The sequence below is a fragment of the Cyclopterus lumpus genome, chromosome 1, assembly GCF_009769545.1.
Source record: "Cyclopterus lumpus isolate fCycLum1 chromosome 1, fCycLum1.pri, whole genome shotgun sequence".
Taxonomy (NCBI): domain Eukaryota; kingdom Metazoa; phylum Chordata; class Actinopteri; order Perciformes; family Cyclopteridae; genus Cyclopterus; species Cyclopterus lumpus.
In genome coordinates this window covers 7,599,575-7,626,548 of record NC_046966.1, presented here as the reverse complement: position 1 = coordinate 7,626,548, position 26,974 = coordinate 7,599,575, and the positions used below count along the sequence as shown (strand labels likewise).

Below are 26,974 nucleotides of genomic sequence, written 5' to 3'. Positions count from 1 at the left end.
AGGTTGTTGTTTCAGAATATAGTTAGTATAGTTAGCAGTCCAACTAATTATAAATGATATAACAGTAGGCTTAGTATTAGTAGGCTCAGACGTTTTTCCTCTGAAGTAGCAAATTGTCCCTTCTTGATCAATAATGTGATTATGGTATTCGATTCACACAATTAAAAGGTTCATCCCACTCTGCAACCCAACCAATCAGCGTCAATGCAACAGCAACAAGTGTGTTCAGGAAGATTGTGTTAAAAGGAAGATTGTGTGGTGGCCAAAGCTGACCGAAAATGGTAAAAAGGTTAAGTAATATGAAATGGTATAAGTCATCAATTTCAGTGTTAACCTGACAATGTAATTGAAGCCTTGGGTTTTAAAACTGTGTGGAAAATGCTAAGTGGATTGTAGCCCTCAGCATCTGGCAGAATATGGATTACAGTAGTAAGCACACACACACAAATTCATGAAAAAATAAATATATATCTGAAAAATACCCCATATTTGGAATATGGACCTGGATGAAAGTTTAAAGACTCATGGCCAATGCCTTTAAATGACTTACTACTTTTCAAACAAATCTCTCGAAATCTCATCTGTAGTATTTTAGATATTCTGGTAATTGACAGTGAAACAAATAGGACCAAAAGCTCAAAAAGACATGACTAGAATACTGATGAGCTAAGATTGAACATCCCTCTGTGCTGTCAAATTGTATACGACTTAGAGAAATACAACACAAAACGTACACATTTAAAACATAATATGCAACTATTGCAAGCCAAGTAAGATTTATTTTTCACAATATTTTCAGTATATATCACCCTCTTCCACGACTGAATAACGTCACTGGTGTGCGGACACAAAGTAGTACCGCGGGCGTGCCACTGTGTGACGCGCATTGATACAATGTTATCCGCCCAGTCTGACCTCACATCCGTCCCTCCAAACAGATTTTGGTCTGCCGGCATTTTCTTTTTGTTTTGCCTGTGCCGACTCTAGCTCTTGTATTAATCTTCCGGGCTGTTGACCGGGATTTCAACAAAGTCTGCTTCTACCACAGCAGTCTGCTGCACAATGCCTGGATTTTCAGACCGAGATCGTGGCAGAGATAGAGGGTAAGTCAAGGGTCAGCCGCGGGTTTCTTCACGTTGACAGTTGACGTGAGCGCAGACGAGCCGCTGAGCGACACCGCTGTCATGGCCGTGTTCTCAAAACAACACCGCAGTCTCGTAACGTCGGTTCGTTTCGCCACTATTTGTGGTTCAGCTGCACGCGTGTATTATTAAAGAGAGAGGCTCTGTTTCTATACGACTACGCGTGTTTGCTCCGGTGCGTCTGGGATGTTTTCCGCGTCCCCGCCTGCTGGAGGTAAAATGGCAGTTGCCGACAGCTCTGTGGCGGCGGAGCAGCAGCAGCTCGCGAGCCAGCAGCCTGGTTGGTATCGCGTGTCGCGCTCTCTGAGACGGAGGCACATGGAGAACAAGGTGTTTGTGTTAAAAGACCACTTTTGATTTTAACGTGTCGTTTTCTAAAACCCTGGCCTTGCAATGCTTCCTCCCGGAGGGACAGCTGAGCCCTGTGTTGTTCTCGTTACATCGTGTGTAACGTTACATCTTTTTCCATTCAGTAATATTACACTTATTAGCGGCGAGTGTTAACGTATGAATACGGCAATAGTCAAGTGTTATACATTTAAATGTGGCACTGTGTGCAACGTTGGTTTTGCCTAACTATTAACACTTTGTAGCAAACTGTTGTTGTGTAAAAACACCAGAGATGGTGAGCGTTTGAAAAGCAAATAGTTTTCAGTTCCCTGTTTGCCTCTTGGGTATGAACTATTTGTTCTGTTTGGAGGATGGTGCGCAGATGGTGATTACACTGTCTTTAAAGCTGTTTACTAATGTAAAGCCCCTGCCCCTGTCCGAGGCAAATGTCTGTATATTTCACAATACTGTCTCAAAGGGACAGTCTGGTGATTTTAGTATTGCTTTTTTAGTATTGACTGACAAGAGATGGCTTTATTATTATTTTGATGTGTAAATATCCTTACTTTAAAACAGCAGACCCTATGCTACCTGTTAAGCAATATCCTCATTTGTGTCTTTCAACCACTGTTTTTTTTTATTTATTTTTTTACTTTATTGTTTTCATAGCCTGTGTACTACTAACGACAACTAGTAATATGACTTATGTGAGAAGCTTGTGGAGTTCCTCTTTAAGAAGCACCATGCTTTATTTTCTCGTGTGTCCTGCTCTTTTACGCAAGGTATGGTGGAGGACCTCCTCGTTTTGGTGGTGGTGGTGGTGGTGGTGGAGGTAATAGGAGCGGACCTCCTCCAGGAAAGTTCGGCAACCCTGGTGAGAGGCTGCGAAAGAAGCACTGGAACCTTGACGAGCTTCCAAAGTTTCAAAAGAACTTCTACCAGGAACATGCAGATTCCATTCGCAGACCACCTGTAAGATTACTTCTAGTTGTTTCTCTTTTTTAATTACTTAAAATTGATGTGGTCTTGTGAGTATGTGTAATGACTGTGTTCTTCAATTCCAGCAAGAGGTTGAACAGTACCGAAGAAGCAAAGAAGTTACCGTCAAAGGCAGAGATTGTCCCAAACCAATTATAAAATTCCATGAAGCTTCATTTCCAAGTGAGTAGAGATGAATGCTCCGCCGCACAAATACCCCCAATATTTATTGATCTATTATTTGTGTCATTGACACGTTTTGAGGTTGAACAGTTTTAACTTGCGTCATCTTACTTTTGCAGCCTATGTCATGGAAGTTATTGCCAAACAGAACTGGACTGATCCAACTTCAATTCAGTCTCAGGGGTGGCCAGTTGCCCTGAGTGGTAAAGACATGGTTGGCATTGCTCAAACTGGTTCTGGGAAAACACTTGCGGTAAGTGAAGTGCTTTGTAATCATGATTTTTCCAACCCATTTCTACCCAGCACCCATATGAGACTAATTTGTTGTCACCTTTCGGTATTTAAGCCAAATGCTTAGATCCATTAGAAATCAGTTTCAATTGGAAGCCAAAAGTGATTAGCTACAGATTGAACAAATTCATGTGAATACAGAAACAGACATTTGAGATTATTTGCAATTTGAAACAATGTTTAGACTCGTCAGTTGTGGAAAGAAATACATTCTGCTATGTTGTGGAAGTTAATGATTACCATACTGCTGGTGCTTTTTTTTCCTTCTTCTTTCTTTAGTACCTTCTGCCTGCAATTGTGCACATCCAACATCAGCCATTCTTGGAGCACGGAGATGGACCTATTGTAAGTACATTTGAAATTATTTGTCCAAATGTGTAGTACTCTATTAGCACAGGATAATATTGAGAGTCCTTTTTTTTTTATTACTATTTTGGAAGAACAGGAAATAACTTTTAAGCTGTCACAATATTACAACTGGAGGCCCAAATGATGTCCAGGCTTCATATCATATTGATCGATGTATTGGATCTATATAAATACAAATTAGCCACCTTTTGACATAATTCAATACTGTGTGCCCAAACAAATAAGAAACCAGTGAAGCTGATATCTTTAATGTTAATGAACCTTTTGTATTCCTTGTGTTTCACCTGGCTACACGAATAATGTTGTCTTTGGTGACAAAGCTGTCCAGGCAGTACCATAATGTTATGGTATCAGCAGGGTTATCTCCCTTTTGGTAGGCGGCACATGCATTGCTTTAGATTACAGCTTGGCACGCTGTACAGGGCAAGTATAAATGGGGCAGTTGTGTCTTGGTCTGTGCATTCTTTCTTGGTTACTCTTCTTTCTCTAAAGATTGTCCTACAAGAATGGATAGACTAAAAAGTAGATGTAACAGCCCAATGTGTATGAGTCTTACATATTCAATCAATTTATTTAAGGTTAAGGATGCAATACAGAAGTAATAATGGTTTTGATCATTTATACTCTTCTTTAGTGCTTGGTGCTGGCGCCAACCCGTGAGCTGGCTCAGCAGGTGCAACAAGTGGCTGCTGAATACGGCAGGGCTTCCCGTCTCAAGAGCACCTGCATCTACGGCGGTGCCCCCAAAGGACCTCAAATCAGGGACCTTGAGAGAGGTATGCTTACTTTGTTGTTCTCACTATTTAAATATATTACTCAATTCATTCAACTTTGACATTTATGATTTAAGGTTTGATTGGTTTTAAAGTTAAATATATAATGCTATACTTTCCCGTTTTTTTAGGTGTTGAGATTTGCATTGCTACCCCGGGTCGTCTCATTGACTTCCTCGAGTGCAATAAGACTAATTTGCGACGTTGCACCTATCTGGTGCTGGATGAAGCAGACCGCATGCTGGACATGGGATTTGAACCCCAGATCCGCAAGATAGTGGAACAAATTCGGGTACGTTATGTTATTTTCTTTCACTTGGCACACCATTGACATTATCTTTGAGAGAATCTCAGAGTAGAGTAAATTGTCAGATCGCAAACCTGCCTATTAACCAGCTGTTATGTTTATGAGAAATATTTGCCCAGTACCCAAAAGATGATAATAATAAAGACAACATTCTCCAGAGAGAGGAATTCAATTAATATATATACTTATTCTTAAGAACTCACCCAGATTGATTGACTGATACTAGATATTAGACTGGTACATCATTAAACATGATCACAATTAAATTTGAGGGTTGCATTTACTTTGACGTGCCAAAATAGGGTTGAAGTCCTCCTTTTTGTCCTTACCAGCCAGACCGTCAGACCCTGATGTGGAGCGCCACCTGGCCTAAGGAAGTTCGCCAGCTGGCTGAGGACTTCCTGAAGGACCACGTCCAGATCAACATTGGCGCGCTGCAGCTCAGTGCCAACCACAACATCCTGCAGATAGTTGACGTTTGCAATGACATGGAGAAGGAGGACAAGTGAGTAGATGATTCCTACCTCTTTATTAGCATCGGCAGTCAACTGATGTGATGGGGTAGGGACTTTGTTTCAGTCAAACCTTGTTCAAGTAGTTGAAGAACAGATTGTGTATTTAATCTCAAAACGGTGCATGACAGGGCTCGACAATAAAGCCTGTACGATTGCCTCGGCCAACTTAAATGCCACGTGAGGCTTGTAAATCCAGCAACTAAAAAAATATTTATATCCGTAGCTGATGATGGAGGGAGCTAAAGTGTTATGATTCCTTTTCTTAAATAATTAACTTTAGTCTTTGTTGTTATTTGATACCTGTAAATAAATATAATCAAATTGACTTAGTAAGTGGATATCTGAAGAATATCATTGACGTTGAACCCTGAACAGCTGTTTCAGTGACAGTTTTACATTTTGTCAACTTAAGTTGTCTCAACGTCCTCTTTGCCTCTTCTCTGTTAGACTGATCCGTTTGCTGGAGGAGATAATGAGTGAAAAGGAGAACAAGACCATTATTTTTGTGGAGACCAAAAGGCGTTGTGATGAGATCACTAGGAGAATGAGACGAGATGGGTAAGGATCTCCTCATTTTTTTCCCCTCAAAGAATTTCTCTTTTCTTTATTTTACTTATCTCGAAAGAATTACAAATTGAAAATTGGTCCTACTAGTTGTTGCATTAGTGTTCAATGTTCAATCTGTCTGTCACAGGTGGCCAGCAATGGGAATTCATGGAGACAAGAGCCAGCAGGAGAGGGACTGGGTCCTTAATGGTTCGATTTGATAAATCACATCGCAAGTTACGATTTTAAAAGATTTAAGCATCCGTCTCACGGGCTGCTCTGGAATTTAATGAAATTCTGTCCATCTCCATTCAGAGTTCAGATATGGCAAAGCTCCAATCCTGATCGCTACAGATGTGGCCTCCCGTGGCTTGGGTCAGTATGCCATTGAGTATCACCACTTTTTTTTATTTTTTATCAGTGTTACACTTACTTTAAAGAAAGTGGGTTTGCTTTCTTTAACTTTTCTATGCATTTTCTGAGTTTTTCTCACCTTAAGGTGGAGTCTTTGTGGCAGGCGCTAGGCATGACAGTCCCAGGCCTCGAGAGGGAGATGGATGACATATTGGAAGTGCTCAACTGGCTTGCCACCCAGTGGGCCTAGAGAGGTGAAAGCTCTTGTGTGCCAGTGATCTTCAAAAGGCTGTGTGGCTAAGCCTTTGTCTCTGATATGTTGGTGAAATACACACACATCTGTTCTCTGTCCATGGATTTCACCTGACAAACGCCATCCAGCTGTTTCCAACTCAAACGTAAAAAAAAAAAAAAGATATGCTTGATGTTGTGACTTTTGCCGTGCATGCTGTTGTGACAGAGAGCGCTGTATTGCAAGTCACTTGTTTGAGATTTGGAACAATGGTTACCTTTCGGAGCTTGTATCACATGGCATCGGTACTTGAGAGCCTGTCTAAGCTTTCAGTTGTTTTCTTCTCCCGTCAAAGTGCTGGATTTCATGAAATGGAGAGAGCAGTTTGAAATCTTTTATTTGTCTCTGAAAATTGATGAGACCTGGCACATGTGTTTAGGGGGTAGTGGGAACATCTAGTGAGAGGAGAAAGAGAGTGAGACAACTCAAACCAAAGTTCCTCCCTCGCCTGCGTTTTAAAGTCATGTCGAGACCTGCCAACGAGAGACATTTTCTCAAGTGAACACTGGCTTCTTGGAAGATCTTGCCTTGATGAGACTGATGAAGTGGTTGGGGGGAATTGTTCTGTGCTCGGTGAGGGGTCCCACAGGGTTCATGTCTTGGGCCTTTTACATTTTTTTTTTTTTTTTGGAAGGGGCCCCTGTTCAAATTAGCACTTGGTCTATTTTGTCTTGGCAAGACGTGCAGTGCGGCCTTAAATATCAAGCTTCTTTTGAGAGTGTACTGGGAAAAATGGACCTGCAAAAAATGGACCCCCTGAATGGTCCTATATTGGCACATGAGGAGGCCCCAGTGCATATCGTGGCCCAACTGCGTAGAAGCTCCTGGATGTCACTTGACAATTTGTGGGGGATTTCGCTGCATTGGGAAAGGACTAGTGAATGCATACTCCTTAATGGTAAGACTTAAATCCATTCTTTTTTTTTCTCCCTTGGTTAACAAAAGGGAGAGTGAATGTCGTTTGGATCTTTTTGATTATGGTAAGCAATTGGAGTGTGCATCGTTTCTCTCTTCCCACAGTAGTATTCCCATGGAGTAGATGTATACACAATCTTATGTTGTTTTAACACATTTTCCTCCACAGCCTAAAGACCATTTTCTTCCCCCAGCCTCCACAGTTGCTAACTTTTCCCTTTGATCTGGCTGTTGTGGTGTGCAAAATCCTGTGTGGCCTCCATGTTTTGTTTTGCCACACTGCAACACTTTCACAGATGTGGAGGATGTGAAATTTGTCATCAATTATGACTACCCTAACTCCTCCGAGGATTATATCCATCGCATTGGACGCACAGCCCGAAGTCAAAAAACGGGCACAGCCTACACCTTCTTCACCCCCAACAACATGAAACAAGCCAGTGACCTGATCGCTGTGCTCAGAGAGGCCAATCAGGCCATTAACCCCAAGCTGATCCAGATGTCAGAGGACAGAGGAGGTAACATCAGATACTTGTTCACTAATAATGTTTTCTAAGGAAGAAGCAGTATAGCTTTTAGTAGTCATGATACTTTGTCATTGTTGCAAAATAATGTTTTTGTTCATGTGCACCTATTTACGTAATTGTTTCCCTTTTGTCTTCATCTCATGCAGGTCGTGGTAGGGGGGGAAGAGGTGGCTACAAGGATGATCGTCGGGATAGGTATTCTGGGGGTGGGAGGAGCAACTTTGGTGGTAGTAGCTACAGGGACAGGGACAGTGATAGAGGGTTTGGCAATGGGCCGAAGAGTGCCTTTGGTGGCAATAAGGCACAAAATGGTGGCAGCTTTGGAGGTAATAGTGGTAACTCTAGTGGTAGCTATGGCAACAACAATTATAGCAACAACAATGGACAGGGTAATTTTGGTGCTCAGGCCAATCAGGTGGGTGCATTTAGTAACCAAAGCTTCCAGGGGGCCCCTCAGTTTGGGGCCATGCAGAGGGCCGGTCAGAATGGCATGAACCCATTCCCATTCAACTCTCAGCCACCACCACCACAGGCCCAACAGCCGCCACCTCCACCACCAATGGTGCCCTACCCCATGCCACCACCCTTTCCACAGTAGATATGATGTACGCACAAATATGGAAACATGATTTTGGTTTAGTATTGAAATCTTACAGTATGATTATTATTGTTTGTACTGTTTAACTTTGTTTTGCTTACAGCAGGGTTGGAATTATTCAATAAACCCAGAGCATTAAATGGAGTCATAGACACGTCTCCTAGTGCAATTATGATTGTCGCACTTTTTCCTTGACTGTTTTTTGGGTTACATTCCTCAGTAATTTATTTTTACTAGGTAATTAAGTGTTTTTAGTTTGTGGTATGTTTTAAAGTGATGTTATGAATCATATAAAAAGGGTGCGTGAGACCCTTTTAAATAAAAATAAGAAAATGGGACCTGTGTGTTGTGTGTTGTGTGAACATGGCAGTATCCGTTAGGCTTCATTCATAAGCCAAAGGCCTGAACCAGTTTTGTATGTCACGTTACACAGAGAGGAGGATGAAAGAAAATTGCACTTTGCATTAGTGTACCAATATTGAGCAGACTAATAAAGTATGCTGCACAGTAATTTAAACAAGGCACATTGTTGAGCATCATAAAATAAGATTACCACTGCTACAGTTACCATGTAGGACACTGAAGTCATGGCCTTAATCAAACTACCCATTGGTTGATGTTTTATTTTAACTCCCATTTTTAAATGAGTACTAAAAGATATTGATCCTACTACTTTTAAGCAAGCAGAATAAATATTGTATTTCCTCACCAGGCTTCTAAAATCATTATAGAATAAGTAGTTTCAGTTTATTGACTTCACTGCCTTTTATTTTTTAAATCACAATTAGGAAAAACAATACTATGACTAAAACAATTGTAGTTTTTAGTTTGTACAAGTTGTAGTTTCAAATAAGACATTGTATTTAAGTTAAGTATGGTTATTTCAGAACGACCTGACAGAAGAACATGTAACCCGGATGTAAAGATATCACTTCCGGGGCGTATGTCACATGTAACTCCAGTGAAATCAGACGTTGTCCACCGGCCATCATCATTGAACATTAACTGTGTGACAAACGTAGTTTGTGGAGCGCTTCTGTTTTAAATGTCCCGGTATGCTCGAGCGTTTCCGGGATTTAGCCATGTAACATAAATACCGTTAGCTAGGGGAAGTAACTGTTATGCTAGCAACGCTCAGCAGGCAGATGATGACGTCACATCTCACTGTATTTTGGTGTTCAACAGAAACGGTTAACTCTCTCTTTATGCTTCAAGTCAGATTACTTGCTTGATTAAGCCCTGGCTAGCTAACGCTTCGGTACATTAACATTTAGGATTCCCTCATGAGGAGTCATCACTTCAATAGACAATCTCTGGATTAGCTTCTCTCAAGCTTCTCACCATGTTCTCTTACTGTGTCAGAAACGTGCTGTCGCGGCGCCAGCGCACATTAAACACCACACCATGCAGAGCAACACCGGCTGCGCGGCTCTCCAGGAGACACCGCAGCGCATCGTCCGGTGGGGATGTGGATCAGGTCGGCGCTTTGCTGCAGCTCTGTGTGGACAGACACTATGTCTCGCCTGGTCAGACCAACACCGAGCTGTTCCAATGCGGCACGAGCTGCATCTATGGGCCCCTGGGCACGGAGCTGAGGAGAAACCTGCTGGAGCAGTGGTGGCACTCCGTGACCAGATCCACTGCTCAGGTGTTCGGGATAAACACTCTGAGCAGCAGCGAGGACACAGCAACAGGGGGACGGGGCCGACTGAGGATGGTTGAGTCTGACTGTTTACGACGCGTACTGGAACAGACAGAACTGAGCAGGGAGCAGCTCGTCCAGAAGGTGCAGGCGCTCATTCAGAGGTCCCCCTCTCCGAGGACTAACTTTCTACAAGGTAGAGGGCTGCCTTACTCAGAGAGACTCTCTGTGTGATAGATATAGATCTAGATAGCTGGATAGATAGATAGATAGATAGATAGATAGACAGATAGATAGATAGATAGATAGATAGATAGATAGATAGATAGATAGACCACCCTTGGTTCAGAAAACTAGCATGGTGATACAGTAAAATGACGAATAACTGGTAGTGTTAAGATACTTTCTTGGCCTTGGTTGAGTCCTAGTTCAATCTCAATATATCAAATATTATATTTAGGTTAAAGGTCATATTGATTAAGGTTAGAACTTTCTTGGTACTGGGATTTGCACCCATCGTCATCATCTTAGATGATATGACTGCTTAGAACTCTTTGGAACATGACTGACGCCTATCCTCAACTTGTTACAACTACAGTTAAATCAAACAATGTGTTTTATCTAATTGCCTCCTATGTTGGCAGTACAAAATTAGGATTAATCGTATGCAAAATGAACAGCTATTAAGTCTCATTTGTTCTCAGGTGCATTGGAGCAATTTGTCCCCTCGTTGGAGCTGGTGAACAGGAAGCTACCGTTTGGCCTGGCTGAGTCTGGTCTGTGTTTCCAGCCCTCAGGTGGCTCTGGTTGGTGAGGCTTCACCTACTGTGTCTGTCCGCATGAGTAGACACATACTTGTGAAAAGGTTTATTCTCTCGCTACAGGTTCTCTATATGAAACTATGCAACTCGTGAAAAAAGTATATAATATAATATTTTGCTCCGTCGTACTTGTTGCTTGATGTTTTCATGTTAATACCAACTGTGTGTTATATGAAGACAAGTATTTGGCCATAGTAATCAAGTAAATTGTGTTTTCACTAGCAAAATAATACGCTTTTCAACCCACTCCTCTGACCAGGGGATGCTAGCACAATGCCCAACTCACTGACTTCTAATCCTATTCAAAGGGCCATCAATATGAACATTACAGTATGCGTCAATATTCTCGGTCAAAAACAATAACCCTGTAAAATAATCCAGGGACACTGAAGGACAGGGTATACAGCTAAAACTAGTTGCACTTGGTAAACTAAACCATCTCACTCTGCTGTGGACAGCAGCACAAAGCCTACAGTCGGACAATAAACAATGTTTGTGCTTCAAGAAAAATAGCATCCCTGTATTTCATAACAAAATAGTGCTATTTAAATACAGTAAACTGCTCAACATATATATTATGTATGTGTAGTGCTACTGTAATTATAATGTAATGGTTCTGTTTCTGACAGCCCAGCTGAGGTCACCCAGACGTCTCTGGTGTGGTTCTGCTCTCCTCGTACCTCTTCCCAGTGGCTGGATCACTGGGCACGACAGAGACTGAAGTGGTGGAGGAAAGTGAGTATTGTTAAATAAGACAAAGTAATTGTGGGGGTGCTAGCTGGAGCACAAAAAAGGTTACTTTCCGAGCTGTTTACATTAAATGATGAGTCTAATCTTGTCACTCCCCACCATTGATACTTATTTGTATTACTTAAAGATACACTCCCTGATTGTCCTGGAGGGCCCAAACACAACATTTTTGTTTGGAAATGTAACAATTGAGTTTAAAAAATCCACATCAAGATATGAATATATTAAGGAGTGTATCTTTAAATTGTTACTATGTTAACATAACTTCAGTTACATGAAATCAGGCCAACCCGTGTCGTTCCAGTTTGCCCTGTCTCCATCAGACTTCAGCAGCAGTGACGTCCCAGTGGAGGAACTCGAGGGGGCGGCGTCTCGCGGTGTGAAGATCATCTACAGCTTCCCGTGGGGACAGGAGCCCCTGGAGACGCTGTGGAGCCGAGGACACGCCGAGCTGCTGCAGACACACAAAGGAGTCCGTTCCAAACTACAGGTCCGTCAGTCTTTATTTTGGTTTGCATACTCTCTACGTCAGCAGTTTCTTACCCGCCAGGCTGTCATTGCCAAAAAGCCACATAGAAGGTGTAGAAGCATTGTAGTAGATAGATAGATAGATAGATAGATAGATGGATAAAACTGGTTCCCCAAATGATGTGGCTCTTGCAATGCAATCAGAATTTCCCCTCATAGTCCTTTTTGACAGAGGACATGAGGTCAGGAAAAGCACTGTTGTAAATTATGAAATAAATGACGAGTTGTTCGTTAATGTTTTCTACTAACACCTGTGCCATTTATGCGACACCAACACTTTCCGGCATGTTTCAAAGATCATACACACAAGCACTTCTTCACTGCTATTGTTGCCTCTCTTCCTGGTGGTCACATGCCGTTTCTAAACGCAATTTCAGTGCCGATCAGATGGTCGCAAGTCGGTTCCTCACGTCGTCTCGGTAACCGGGAACATGGACCGCGGTGTGATGGCCTTTCTGTCCAACTCACTCCAGCAGCTCAAGAAAGAAGATGGCAAGCAGAAGCTGCTGAGGAGAAAGGTGACGCGACCTGTTAAAAAACGCTGATGTACTGTTTTCTACTTCCTCCGTCGACACCCTCTCTGTTGAGATGTGATCCTCTGTCACTAGTTTTGGTTTCGCTGGTTGATTTCAGGTCCTGAAGCTGCATCCAGTGCTGGCTCCGGTCAAAGTGGCTTTAGACATTGGCAGGGGAGCCACTATGGAGCTGAGGCAGGTAAGAAACGGTTGACAGAACACATCAATGATTAATTCATATTTTGATTAAATGAATACATATCTAAAAAATGAGTCATGTGCTGTGTTGAAAATGATCTTTCAAGTCACTGATAGGATTGGCACTAAAGTAATTTAGTTGAACGGTTTAGGCGGTAGTGAAAGTAGATGACAGAGTTTTTGATTATTTTGTAGGTTTGTGATGGGCTGCTGCAGGAGTTCATGGAGGCTAAGATCTCTGCGTGGCCTGGGTATCTGGAAACTCTGCCAACGTCAATGGAGGAGCTGAACGCAAAGTAACGTGCAGTTCAGTGTTGCAATGGAAGCAAAGTTCCTCATTAGGAGCAAATCATCTCTTCCTGCAAGGACTGACGTGTGTGTCTCTCTGTGTCGATGCATTGTAGGTATGACGAGATGGGAGTGCTGTTCACTGTGGTGGTTGGTGAGAACACGCTGGAGAGCGGCCTCCTTCAAGTCCGCAGCAGAGACACCACCGTCAGAGAGACGAAGCACATCTCGGAGATAAAAAACTTTCTCTCCAGATACATTTCTGCTGCCGACAACATCTGAATGGACCTTTTTGTTTCGGCAACTAAAAAACTAGTTTAAATATTATGGAATATTTCTACAGAGCATTTAATGGAAATTAGTCTTTTTCAGAATTACTTTTGGCTCAATGTGTATTTTGCAATTATGTATCTCCGTTTTTTTGTGTGACGTGAAAAAGAAGATGTGCGCATATTGCTCAACGTTTATGTGGCCACGTCCATGGTGCATGTACCCCCAGTTTTGTATTGGGTATGACTTGAGGACATCCTCCAGTCTCCCTCGGTTCTTCCAAGGCAAGGAGAGGGATCAGTGCTGTCTGATTCAACAGGGTGGTATTTACATAATTGGAGGAGGATTGGCTCAATGTTTTGCTCAGGTTTCTGTCTCACTTTCTATTCAAATACAGTGTCTCTTAAATATTGTATTCCTTTTGTGTGTCAGTTTGTTATGATCCTCATGCTCTCTGTTACTGGTCGTTCATTAGTTGCGTATTAATGTGCCACTTGTGAATCAATGTTTCTCTTGAGGTTCAAAAATCTTTCTTGACCCTGTAAAAATAGTCTCACCTCAAGGTCCATTTTGTAGCTGTTCGTGAGCTTTCAATCGTATTACAATGATCTTCATCATATTTCACATATATCTAAAAAATATTTAGCATTTAGTTATCTCACACCAGACAGATGGTTTATCATATGTATAATGCTGAATAGTGGGTTATTATTTATTTATTACTTTCTCTCTTAATTTTCTCCTGGGATGTTCTCCATCATGACCGAATGTTGTCATTATAAATATTTTGCTTATCAGTGCCCTCAGTGATATGAAATATATTGTCCAATTGGGGATTTTGTTATATTTCAGTGGCATCCGTTAATGTATATGCTTCAATCAAAAAGGATGTAGTTCTTCGTGGGAGCTCAGCCCAAGATTTTCCTGTCGAGGCGACACTGCACCGTTTAGTGCCAAGAACACACCATAAACTGTCCGACTGGGACACACCCGCTAAATCTCGCGAGGTTTGGCCGTTGCTTCGCCCCTCCCTCTACCGTCATTGGTCGCTGGTTCTCCAGCTTACTGAGCATGTGTATGCGCCGCTTAGCTGTTAGCATTTAGAGATGGCCTCAGACAAGCAAAACGACGCTAAAGTGTCGTCTGCGGATGAAAACAAAAATAATTCGTCGGATGGAGGACTTGGACTCGAAAGTATCCTTCACAGCGGCGGCTTTGTTGTTGCTTCAGTTGACGTGTGATGGGCTCGGAAGCCGACGGTAGCTCGCGAGCTAGCTCGGTCATAGTATCACGTTAGCTCGCGTAATTATGCGACGTGTCACACTGAAGCAGGCTGTCAGTCGTGAAAAGCAGATTAATTTCGCTTGTCTCAAAGGACGGTAAATGACGGTTGTAACGGTTGTAACCTCTTGAGTTTCAGGAGCAGCTCACTAACGTCGACGTTTCTGCAACATGTCAGTCAGACTTTCTGTCCAGAGCTGGCATGGCTGTCATACTTAAATATGAATGACAAATGGTCTACCGTGTGTGGTGATAAAGATGAGGTTGTCCCTTAACATTGATTCGCAGTTTTGCAAATAATCAAGGAGTCCCAGCAGCAGCATGGCCTCAGACACGGAGACTACCAGAGATACCGGTGAGCTGTGCCCCGTCATACATCCCCCATAACACTTAGTTATTATAATAACTGCACCGCAGCTGTCTGTGGCGAACTCTCGAGTATTGTATTGATGTTCACACAGAGGTGCGCTGTTTGTTCATGGTCACAAGCCATTCGTTAGCTTTTTGTGTACATTGATGTTCAACTTCCTCCATCTGACAAAATTGTTTTCTTTTTAATCCCTGTTTTATTTTGGAGGCCAATTCCTTGTTTTATGCACTGAGAACAAACTGTTTGCATGGACACCTCTGCTACCACATGGCTCACACGAGACTGGTGTACAAATGGCTCTTAATACCAAATGAACTGCACTTGTACAGCCTAATGCCGTCAAATACACATATTTGACTGTCTACTACTCTCATAGCTCAAAGTGATTCAATTAATAAATGGAGAAAGAAAATACCAAATCTTCCTCAATTAAGGATCATATTTTTTCAAAGAACTCCATTGAGAAAAACGAAGATGTGTTAGAGTGTTATTAATGTAATGTAAACATCTTTGTATAACTGTGTGCAGGGGTTACTGCTCCCGTAGACTGCGTCGCCTGCGCAAGACTCTTGGTTTCAGGATGGGCAACCGACACAAGTTCGTTGGGAAGAAAATAACGGTCGAAATGCTCTCTGACAGCAGGTGAGGAATGGAAAGTCTGAGCCCGACATTCATGTGCAGTTAACTGGCTGTTATGGAAGAGCCTCATATACAGTAAATACAAGTTAGACACACAACCCATGTGTGTCATGCAGGGTAATAATTGCACATCACACAGGAGTTTTTTTCCATTGCTATTAAAATGTGGTGCTCCTTATCTACAGAAGGGTTGTTTTCCATTTCGAAAACTGATCCATTATTTGCACTGCATTTGAGGGAATGTTGAAAACATGTTTGTTTTCTCATATTTAAAACATCATCGTGTGTGTGTGTGTTTTATGTGAATTCTTGAGCACAATTAAATGTAAACATAATCTAGGTTTGTAATTTACAAAAAAAAGGTTTATATTTAATCTAACCACTTGGCAGTATCTCCGTAGTCCACTAGATGGCACTCCGAGGCCCGCAAAGTGGTAGTGAATAGCTGATCTACATAAGACATGAGTCTGCAACTGGTTTGGTACACCTCACTGCTAAACCACAGAATGAAACTCGACCTTGTAATATATATGTTTCCTCCAAGATAAATTGCGAACTGTCAACTTTGGATATAAATGGTGAAAATGTGCAACCAAGGAACTGATGCAGTGACCTTCCCTTCTTCAGGTATCTGTTGCTGGTTTTGATGGAGGCCGAGCGTGCGTGGAGTTACGCTATGCAGCTGAAGCAGGAGGCTAACACAGAGCCACGTAAGCGCTTCCACCTGCTGGCACGACTACGCAAGGCAGCGAAGCACAGCGAGAAACTGGAGAAGCTCTGCGAGAGCCCGCGCGTAGACGCCAAGACCAAACTTGAGGCGCAGGTACAAAGTCCTCTTCAACCTGCTTTAAGAGACACGTCACAGGTGTAAAAGAATAAGGGGCATTTATGCGCTCAGAGATCGCAGGCCCTCAATTATCCAAAAGTTTATTAACTTAAGTCACATCGCCCTCTGTCTCTATACCTGATTTTGATGGTCGTTTGTTTCTATTATTGAAACTAAATTACTAGCATTGTTGATACATAAAATGTATTATTTTAAGTTCTGTTCAAGGGAGCAACAATCCCGTTGTTCTCATAACTGCTTGTGTTTATAATTTCAGGCCTACACTTCATATCTGACTGGTATGGTGGTGTTTGAACTGCAGGAGTGGAAGCTCGCCATGGAGGCCTTCAACAAGTGCAAGTGAGTTTTCACGTCACTGCAGTTTCTTAATACTTCACACCAGAATAAGCAGCTGTTTGTCATGCTTGAGTTTTTATGACGTTCGGGAAATTCTAAACAACCGCCTTTTGGTCTTGTCAGGACCATCTATGAGAAGCTGGCCAGTGCTTTCACAGAGGAGTTAGCAGTTCTGTATCGCCAGCGTGTGGACGAGATATCGCCCAACATCCGCTACTGTGCTTACAACATTGGTGAGTAACACACATGCACCCGTACGGGGAAAACGCATCCCTCTCAGCATAACTGATCCCCGTTTTAGACCTTTTCTTTTAAGGAATCCAGTGACATAGTTCACAAAATAGACATCTCCCAAAGCTCTTATCACCCTTATCTCTGACACACACACACACACACACACACACACCATATGACTGGGTCTTTTTTTTTTTCTGATTGCAGGAGACCAAAACGCCATCAATGACTTGATGCAAATGAGACTGACTGGAGGAGGAGGAGGCATGATGGCTGAGAAACTAGAGGTGAACAAACAGGAGTTGAACATTAGTTTATGTTCTTGTATCATCAGTCATCTTTCATATATCGGTGAGGCCTAATATGTCAAGTTCCAGCCAACACTCACATTGGCTTCTCAACTTTAGTCTTAATAAAACATTTAGAAAAGCATATATATAACGTTTTAAACAAGATTGAATATTAAGTGATGAAATGCGTCTTAGCACCTGTGGTTCAAATCATTTTGTTTAAATAAATATAAACCTAGATTTTTTTTTTCTTTTACATTTCTCCTCAGGCGCTGATCACTCAGGCAAGAACCAAACAGGCAGCCACCATGAGCGAGGTGGAGTGGCGAGGGCGGTCGGTGCCCGTCAAGATCGACAAGGCCCGCATCTTCCTGTTGGGTCTGGCAGACAACGAAGCCGCTATCGCTCAGGTCAGTATATTTAGTTCCTGCTTTGTGGCGGATTAAAACAAACTGCCCTGCACTCCATGGGAAGCCATGGTTGTTGTTAGCAGCTCTTAATATCATCACATGCCAGCGCTTAAAAATACATGATAAAGATGTTCTTATGGTCTAAAGCCCAAATTATACAAGGGTACTACGTGTGATGTAAATTTCCGCCCATGTCCACATGCTTCTCAAAATATATGATACTCGGATATATATGATTCATGGATACACGCCAGAAAACATTAGACCAGAATCGATCGCTACGTTTTGTCTAACTCGGCCTTGTTGGTAGATGGCTCTGTATTTGTTGGTGTGCTGCTTCTTACTAACGAAGCTGCTAAGTTCTTTTTTTTCTTGTCAAGTGTTGCTGATTTTTATTTACATAGCTGCTTGAAATGTGTTTAGTGTTTTGCAGTTACTCACCTACCATTTTGGGAGGAGAGAGCAATTTGTCCGGCTTTTGATTCCCATCAGTTGGGTACTTGCTTGGGGCTTCGTGGTGGGCATTACTTGGAGGGTTTTGCCGTCCATTTGGTGAGGAGTGGCTTTTTCCCTGTTAGGGTTGCACGGTGTACCTATACTAAAAAGGTACCGTGGTACCAGTACGTTCAAAACGATACGGTTTTGCATATTTTCAGTATCGATACTTTATTAAACTAGCGCACGATCGATCAGAGCGCACGATCGATCAGAGCGCACGATCGATCAGAGCGCACGATCGATCAGAGCGCACGATCGATCAGAGCGCACGATCGATCAGAGCGCACTCACTGCACCGCAACTTTAATGCTGCCCAGCGCGTTGACTGCAAGGGGACGGGGCTGCGCAGCGCTCACACACTAACAGGCAGCGCTCCGCTGGGGAGACAACATGGCGTCAAGTGCCGGAGCTTTTACCGACCGCCATCGGCTTTTTGTAAAAAAAGATGCCAGAAGTGAAATCTGGAAGTACTTTGGCAACATTGCAGACAATGTTCAAAGCCACTCAGACCAAGGGAGGCAACACGTCAAACAAGGCAAAGCACCTTTCAGACAGGCACCCCGAACTTTTCAAAGAGTTCAAAGAACGACAGGCAATCAAATGTGATTATAAACATGATGCACACCTTAAGCTCACCCACATACAGCCTAACACAAGTAGCCTTAGCCTATTTTAACGACAAGCCCATATGATCATGAGGTCACAATGCACACATGTGCACTAAATGAAACACAATTGATGCAAAATGGCTACATGCTGGTGGAGCCTGAGGGTGGATCTCCTTTTTTTTTTTTTTTAGTTAAGGAGAAATAATTATTCCATGAATTAAGATAAAATATGAACTCTACAATTGCTTATACTTATGAAAGGAACTATATAGTCATCTGGTCAGATACGGACAAAAGGCTACATAGCCGTGTATAATCAATGCTATGATGCCACCATGTAGTTTTCATTAATATCTTGCTGTAGGTTAATACTAATATTAATGCCATTTGTTAAGTGTTCAACAAGCTGGACAGGAACAAGCTGGTAAAAAGGGAACCATACAGATGTTTTATTATAGATAAATATACCAGTATCGAATTCTGGTATCGGGTATCGTGATATTTATGGCAGGTATCGTATCGAAGTTATAATTTGGATATCGTGACAACCCTAGTTGGTAGCGGGTTCACCTAATGGGGTTGTGGGAAGAGCTCTTAGCTTGGGAGCATGTCTGTGGCTGGGAGAGGGTTGCTAGCTTCCTTTTTCATAATTATTATTAAATAACAGCAACACAATTCCAACTGTATGAAACTAATTTACAGGTTCCATAAAATATATGAAGTGAATGAGAATTTTGTTGCAATTTCGATTGATACTTGTCTTGAATAAGCATGTAACTACTTTTAACTCCTCCCAAAGATCACAATTGAGAACTGTAATCATTCAAATCCAAATGACATTCTTGTGCTAGCCCTTGTCCTTAACTTCTCTTTCAGTGTGCATACTTTTCTGGTGTTAGTGTCAATTATACTTGCCTTCAGATGAAAAGTCTCAAAATGGGCGTCTGGCAAGTTTTAGCAGAACATTACATTACATTTACATTACACCTCCAACAGTCCATGTGGTTCCTTAAACTTTCAGTAGGTGGAACTCTTTAAGGACTCCCATGTCACCTCACTGCCACCACAGCTCATTTGTCCTCTTTTCTTATGCCGGAAGGCTCAGCCCGTCCTGCAGGTACACCTGTCACACCCACATCCATTCAGGTCTGTGGCATGCAGCCTCTCTTATTGCACGACTGCATTCTGTGCATTTCAGACCACACATGACCCCAGGGCAACACCCAGCAGGTCACTGTGGACGGATTGGTGTTATCATCATTACACACTTTTCAGTTTCAAATGTGCCCTTTTGGGTCTCAACTGTAGTGTTACAGTCCAATGTTAAGCTAATGGTGGTTGTAACTGAATGTGTGGGAAGCTGCTGTGAAGCTGAATTATTGCAGTTTAGTTTCTTGTTTTTGTATCAATTACATTATAAAATAAGGTCCTCATGAACTGTCTTTGAGTAACCAAAGGAATGTTTTAAAGTCAGCACGTCTTGGGTGCCGTTTGTCCCAGATTGCGCAATAGAACTGGGGACAGGCAACACCATATTGGGCCATACATCAGTCCGAGTGGAGGAGTGCCGTCCACTCCTCCTTCCTCTAATTGGTTTATCCATCCAGGCCTCTGGTTGAACAAGAGAGGATGCTCGACGGGTTGAACCTGTCATGCTAGGCGTTGCTAGGCATTGCTAGGGGGTTGGCACAAGGTAACGGCAATAAATAACACCAGCCTGCTGGGTGGATGAAAGCTGCCGTGAGTACAGCCTGGCTTGTCTGTTATCACTACGAGGAATCTCCTAGTAACATTCCTCCACTGTCATTACTCCACTGTTTCTTCACATTTTGTTTGGCCCTTTTTTTAAGGTGAATAAGTGACAGAAATGTCATCCATAAAGGTGTTAAACAACTTTTACTTTAAATATGTATTAACATGTCACCAATCGCTTACATTTACACTAAACCAACATCTTTAAATATGAACATATGTGGAGTAACACAGGCCTATTGTATGAGTTTCGGTGAGGGGAAGAACAATCCTGTCGCACTCAAAGATGTAAACCCTGAAACTCCATAGTGTGATGAGTTGTGTACAGGAATGTGCTGGCAGCCTGCCGGGACGCATACTGTGCCTTTCCCCCACTTGCTGAAACTGTTGCTTTTTCTATCGAACTACTACGACGTCTAAATCAATGAAATAGTTCTTGGCATGGTTGAGTTTTATTTTTTAGATCAGATTCAACTTTATTGTCATTGCACATTACAAGTACTATGACAACGAAATGCAGTTTAGCATCTGACCAGAGGTCCAAAGGATGTGTCAAATGCAGAGAAGAATTTCCCCACTGAGGAATTATTATTATTATTATTATTATTATTATATATGTTATTATTATTATTATTAAAGCAGTAGAAGTGCAATGTGCTGGATAAATACAATATAGACAGTATAAAGAGTATAAAAGGTATATGAAATTCATATAAAATATAAACAGTGTAAGTGTGTGTATAGTCATTGGAGGAAGGTGTGTGGAGGGGGGGGGGGCTGGCTGGCTGGCTATCAATCACCGTGGTGCAATGTTTTATTAAGTGACATCATTAATTAATCCTTTCATTTTAAAGATATTTTTGGTGCAACCACTCAGAATGGAGGCAAAGTCCTGCCCCTTCTTGTGGACCACCATGGGTGTTTTCTTCAGAATAAAATACAGACAAATTCCTTTCTTTATGCTGTTTGTATTGAGCCATGACTTACGCATATGTTTGGCAATTTAAGTGTGAGAAAATAAATGATAAGAATGACTACACACCTAAAACTTGTGTAATTGAGGTTTCTTGCTGAAGCTTCGATGGCTGTGTGTTTCGTAATAGATTTATTTTAACACAAAAAACAGATCTTGTTCATTTCACAGCTGATGAAGAGTTGCTGGTTAAAACATTTCAAGTAAGGTAATGTTACATTTGTGCGTTGAGCTGAGCTAAGTTACCTCGCTCGCTGGTGGGACTTGCATTGTGCGAGGCGAGAGCTTAGCATAACGAAAACTATGCTGCGGCTGTCTTGACGTGCACATTTATATTTTAACTTGACAAACGTGTGAGTTCATGCCACAATTCAAACGGGATAAATAATGTATTCGTCTCTTGTCTATTGAACATACTATTTTCTGAAATAAGGTCAAATTGTGGACATTGGAAGGGGCGTGGCTTCGCATCTCTGTAGGGCATAACATTTGACCCTGTTCATGTCTACGGGCTACAGTTCAGTTTTCTGTCTAGAAAATGTCAAATGTGTCAGTTTACAAAGATTCTTCGCCGTTCATCTCTGTGAAACTAGTTTACATAGTTTCACGATTCATTTTTCTACCTTAAATCTTACTTCACTTTTGTCATTCACTGTAACAGAATTGGTTGCACCAAGCACGCGTTTAGACTGTTTAACTGATTAACTAATCCGTTGATCAGTATCAATTCTGATGCAGTCCTTGTTGTGCAAAGTGTGTGACGGCCAGGAATAAGCAAATGTAACCATTTAATGTAGTTGTCTGGTTTGCTTTTGTTTGCTGTCGTGACCTGAGTATTACTTATTGTACACCAACATTTCCTGATTGTTTTATACTAAATTAATTTGAACGTGAGGGCAATATTATTATTATTTGACTTAGAAACGGGAAGTGTTGACAGTGCTTCATAGCCTCTGTTCCACAATAGGTCTTGATTATTGTTTGTGTTGTGCAGACGGCTAACGAGGAGACCAAAGAGCATCTTTATGAGACCCTGCTGGCCGAGTGCAGAGACACCATCCAGGCTGTGAGAGAGGAACTCAAGAGTGAGGCGGTAAGATACTGCAGGTTAAAGTTGACATGGTTCGGTGAAGGAGAGGGATGTTTGTATATTTGACCTAGATTTATTCAACAGTTCAGTTATCAGCTTGATTTACAACTTACTAGCTAACCAACAAGAACGAGGGGGGTTGTTCAAATAATTTAAGTATTGCTTGTCTTTGTAGAAGCAGCGAGAGAGGGGCTCTGAAAGTGACAGCAGCAAGGTGTCCAACCTGCAGTTCCTGCACAGGTAAAAGAAACGTGTTCTTAAAACGGTGACTTCATTTGTGCTGAACATTTCACGCCCCGCCGCATGCAGAATACGCGGTTTGATGGTCGATGCCTGTAATGCGTACCCAACAAGCTAAGGTGAGCAGGAAAAAGTCCAGAGCTGGAAGACCCGCGGGTTCCTGCTTAGCTACAACAGCAACGAAGGAAGACGAGGAATGGGTGTTTGAGTTGCTCCGCCCCGTGGTAGATGTGAATGGAGACATAGAACTTGCCTTTTTGCTCCCAAGATATTCAGTTTGCTGTCATACATTACAAAACACTAACATACCTAGGCCAACGCATAAACAATTCTTTCCACGTTTTCGTCATGTATCTCCTTAAGTGAATAATAAATGTGCCGTTGGTCTCCTCTACCAGTTACCTGACCTACATCAAGCTGGTTACGCTGGTGAAGAGGAATGAGAGCATGGCCCACACTCTGCAGGCTAAACTGAAGGAACCCGAAGCAGACGAGAGCAAGAGAGGGCCCCGTCCACAGGATCTCATCCGCCTCTACGACATCATCCTGCAGGTAAAAGTGTTTTTAATCGGAAGCTTTTGTATTGAGAAGATGGAGAGAAATGTTTCTTAGCTCATAGTATGTCAAAACAAAAGGTCCCTGCCTTTTTAGATGTCCATAATAGCAGCATATATTTCAGTTGGTGTAATAAGTGAGAAAGTTGTTCTCATTTGTGTGATGATTTGTTTGATCCGTGTTGTCAACAGTGGCTGACGTCACTTCCTTTTCAAAATGTTAACTTGCCTTCTGCTTCCCCCATCACCTGCCTAACCTCCCCCTGCTTGTCCGTCTCAAGAGTCTGGCTGAGCTGTCCACCCTGCAGGGCCTGGAGGATGACCACACCTTCCAGAAGGAGGTGTCCCTCAAGACGCTGGTCTACAAGGCCAACAGGTCAGACCCAGTTATTAACTTGACATCCTCGAGCTCACAATGTTTTAATCTTGCGGTTGCTGCCTACTGTTTGTGTCACTTTCGTGTTGTTAATGTGTTCGTCCCCTCTGAACCCCTCACAGGTGTTTCTTCATAGCTCAGTCATATGTGCTGGTGAAGAAGTGGAGTGAGGCATTAGTGCTGTATGAGAGGGTGCTGAAATATGCCAAGGAGGTGCAGTCCAAGACCAAGAACCTCAAAAACAGCCTCAAGGTTGGTTGTATTCACAAAATAAGCAATCGCCTAGCTCAACTTGATTTAATTTACAATCCATCATGAAAAGATCCGCTTACACACGTGTTGACATATGCAAATGCAAAGTAGAAAATAAATGAACCCCACAGGGATTGCTCTGTGAGTCTGCAATATTTTGTTGTCAAATAAGTCCCAGTGAGTATCTGTACTCTACCAGAAACGTCACCGTTGTATCTGTTTCTGCAGGATCTCCCTGACGTCCAGGAGCTCATTGCTGAGGTCAACGCTGAAAAATACTCCCTTCAAGCTGCTGCTATTTTAGGTGAGAGACCCTTTTGACCCCTGACTACTCATTTGTTATTATCTCGTGAGAACCCATTTAGTCCGGCCTCTTGGTTCTGACTGGGTCGGTGTACAACCCTTCAGAAATGTGTTTGTGTTTCAGACACTGATGAGACTGCTGAAGTTCCCTCTCAGCAGCAGGTCAAAGACAACACGGTAAGAGAACAAGATAGGAGACCCGGTATGATAGATATTGTCTTTCATCGTGGAACGAGGCACATTCTTTAAAGGTCTTTTGATCTTACGAAAATACAAATGAGAAGTGACAAGGGAAATTATGTAATAGCATGCGTGAGACATTATCGTTCAAGCAATCTGCAGAACTACTTGATTTGATCGATGGCACACGTGTTCATAAAATAGCCTGTTTCCACATGTTTTGACTATTTATAGTCAGTTTCTTCTACGGTAGGTGCAACAACAGCTTCAGTCCGTGTTGCAAATGTAACTCATCCTATTGTACTGGCGACCTCGGCCAATAATCCAGCAACACTTGTAGTACATTTATTGTCACAAAAGTGCGTTCCAGCAGCAATAAAGTTGTTCTATATTCAACATGTTGCTTGGACTTGTGACCTCTACTATAATTTTATTTTATTTTTTTTTTTGCTGGATATCCGAGTCATTGATGGAAGCGTGCACTTCTTCTCCTTCATGCAGCCCCTCTGCAACCGTCTGGAGACGTTCCGCCTCGAACCGGCCCTCGTGGGAAAGCAGCCCAATTTGGTCCAGTTCCCTCCCGACTTCCAGCCAATTCCCTGCAAGCCCCTGTTCTTTGACCTTGCGCTCAACCATGTGGCCTTCCCACCCCTGGACGACAAGGTGGAGCAGAAGGGCAAGGGTGGCCTCACCGGCTACATCAAGGGCATCTTTGGCTTTGGCAGCTAAATCGATCTCCCAGGCTTTGGATTCAACAGGAGAGCCACAAGGTCCCGAGTTCACCACAAACAACCAGCCTTGGGCCGGTCGTTAATTAGAATAATTCAAATTACTTATATGTTTGATTTTTTTTCTTCTTCTTTTTTTTGCCTAAGTGCAAGATGGGTGGAGTTTGCCGCTCCGAGGGAGGCGAGGAAGTGATCTGATAAATTTCAAGTAGCAATATGACCCACGTTCCCAGGCTGCATGGGATCCGAGCATACGGGCTCCCTCCTTACTTTGACATAAGGAGGTGGCCGTGTCTTTCAGGTTTTACAGGTTACCATGCCATGTCTGCAGCTACAGACGAGTTGTCAATCTCACGATCCCGACGGAGCAAACGAAACCACTTGCTGATCATTAGTAGTGTTTATTTCTTCATTTTTTACTGTTGTGTAAGCGCCTTCATTTAACAACGTAAGTTTTTTTCTTTATGCGAGAGATGTTTTCTGCATCTTCTTTTTTAACGTACAACTTACAAAGTGCAGTTTTGTTATTGCAGCTACTAAAAAAACCCAAAGTAGTGCTTATCAAAATCCATAAATATTCAGTGAAATGTAGTTCAGCAAACTGAAGCTGTTTTATCAATCATCATGGTTTTCAGAAGACTTCTGCTGCAATCTAATTCTTCCCTCCACCCCTGCTTTGGTTTCTCCTGCTTTTTTACTGTGCATGAATTGTTTTTGTTAATTTGTCAACTACAACCTACACGGGTCATAATGTATATGTTGTCCTGTATGACATTGGGCACCAAAAGTGCCATCGTGTTCGAGAAGCGTCCAACTGCTTCAACCCGTCTGAATGGAAGCGCAAGTCGCCATCTTTAACACCCCTCGCTGTGTCGCATTTTCTACAGAAGGGCCTGCTCGCTGAGGACCGTATGGAACCAGTGCAGCTCTTCACACTGTAATCAATTCAGGTGTTTTTAATTTTTATTTCATCAAAATCAATGTAGGAGAGCAGTCGACATTGGTGAATGGAGGGAGTTTTTTTTTTAGAAGCCTTTCATTCATTCACATACGCCTGTTTGTTTGTCATGAGTGGGACTCAAATGTTTTCATCAGCAATGACATGCCTATGGATATTCTGTAACTAAAAACCTTTCGTGATATATTTGTTGCCAGTCATAATACATCAAAGCAACTCTTTTCCTCTGGTCTGCGATAGCTGGTTAAACACGAGCTAGAGGATTTGTTCAGTGTCCCACTTTCACTCGAGCATTTAACTGTTATGCTTACTATTTTTTTATTATAAATGTCTGGTTTGAATTTTAAGTATTTCTTTTTTTTTGTTATTAAATAATTAAGATGGAAGTGCTGGAGTAGTTTCAGCACTTTACCTCGATTTTGCCTGGAAAATAAACGGTTAGGATCAATATCTGTTGGAAACATAAGTGGAAAGAGAAATGACCTGATGAAAATGTATGATTTGATTTAATTTCCAGACCTATGATTAAAATATATTTGCACCAAAGACTGATGTCTTGACTTTCCTTGTTCACTTCTGTTCTCTTGAAATCAATTTCAACGTACTTTCTTGTGATTCAGAGAAGGAGAGAAAAAAGCGCTTTTATTGTCACAGGATCTAGGATTTTGTTAAATTAAATCCCACATTTAACAAAATAAAGATTTTGTCAATGGGAGAGATGTCTGATGAGAGTACAGAGGTGTGACTGTTCTGTTCCTTTTACTTGGGTGTGTTGGGATGCCTTAGTAGGGTGTGAGTGTGTTTAGGTTCACTCTGTATCTTGATTGAATAATGGCAAAGGCGTGTTTGATATTCATCGACCTTCCCGCCACTTATATGAATTAACACACAAGGCATCTCTACCTGATTTGTTGTTGCTTTTC

The 26,974-nt window shown here is 42.1% G+C and overlaps 3 protein-coding genes across 4 annotated transcripts; all 3 read left to right on the top strand.

Moving 5' to 3' along the window:
* Positions 1 to 900: 900 nt before the first annotated feature.
* LOC117729329 (probable ATP-dependent RNA helicase DDX5) lies at positions 901 to 8,458 on the top strand. The gene is made up of 13 exons (XM_034530307.1): positions 901 to 1,103; positions 2,255 to 2,444; positions 2,537 to 2,633; positions 2,753 to 2,886; positions 3,204 to 3,269; positions 3,928 to 4,069; positions 4,198 to 4,358; positions 4,706 to 4,878; positions 5,336 to 5,446; positions 5,583 to 5,644; positions 5,750 to 5,809; positions 7,292 to 7,513; positions 7,669 to 8,458. Exons 1-13 carry the CDS (start codon positions 1,063 to 1,065, stop codon positions 8,118 to 8,120), a joined length of 1,911 nt encoding a protein of 636 aa, XP_034386198.1. The 5' UTR covers positions 901 to 1,062; the 3' UTR covers positions 8,121 to 8,458.
* Positions 8,459 to 9,058: 600 nt separating this feature from the next.
* On the top strand, positions 9,059 to 13,547 carry polg2 (polymerase (DNA directed), gamma 2, accessory subunit). Of its 2 annotated transcripts, XM_034544404.1 has the most exons (9): positions 9,059 to 9,173; positions 9,483 to 9,958; positions 10,467 to 10,572; positions 11,213 to 11,318; positions 11,638 to 11,823; positions 12,239 to 12,379; positions 12,495 to 12,575; positions 12,770 to 12,870; positions 12,979 to 13,547. In XM_034544404.1, the coding sequence occupies exons 1-9, from the start codon at positions 9,166 to 9,168 to the stop codon at positions 13,142 to 13,144; spliced, it is 1,371 nt and encodes a 456-aa protein (XP_034400295.1). In that variant the 5' UTR covers positions 9,059 to 9,165; the 3' UTR covers positions 13,145 to 13,547. The 2 variants fall into 2 exon arrangements, with proteins under 2 accessions (XP_034400295.1, XP_034400294.1); XM_034544403.1 differs by having other exon boundaries at positions 9,068 to 9,958.
* Positions 13,548 to 14,162: 615 nt separating this feature from the next.
* On the top strand, positions 14,163 to 26,499 carry srp68 (signal recognition particle 68). Its single transcript, XM_034538282.1, has 16 exons — positions 14,163 to 14,326; positions 14,702 to 14,768; positions 15,312 to 15,425; positions 16,050 to 16,245; positions 16,526 to 16,608; positions 16,729 to 16,838; positions 17,047 to 17,126; positions 17,399 to 17,539; positions 22,365 to 22,463; positions 22,636 to 22,700; positions 23,099 to 23,252; positions 23,536 to 23,630; positions 23,753 to 23,882; positions 24,111 to 24,186; positions 24,310 to 24,362; positions 24,867 to 26,499. The coding sequence occupies exons 1-16, from the start codon at positions 14,239 to 14,241 to the stop codon at positions 25,092 to 25,094; spliced, it is 1,779 nt and encodes a 592-aa protein (XP_034394173.1). The 5' UTR covers positions 14,163 to 14,238; the 3' UTR covers positions 25,095 to 26,499.
* The last annotated feature ends 475 nt before the right edge of the window (positions 26,500 to 26,974 follow it).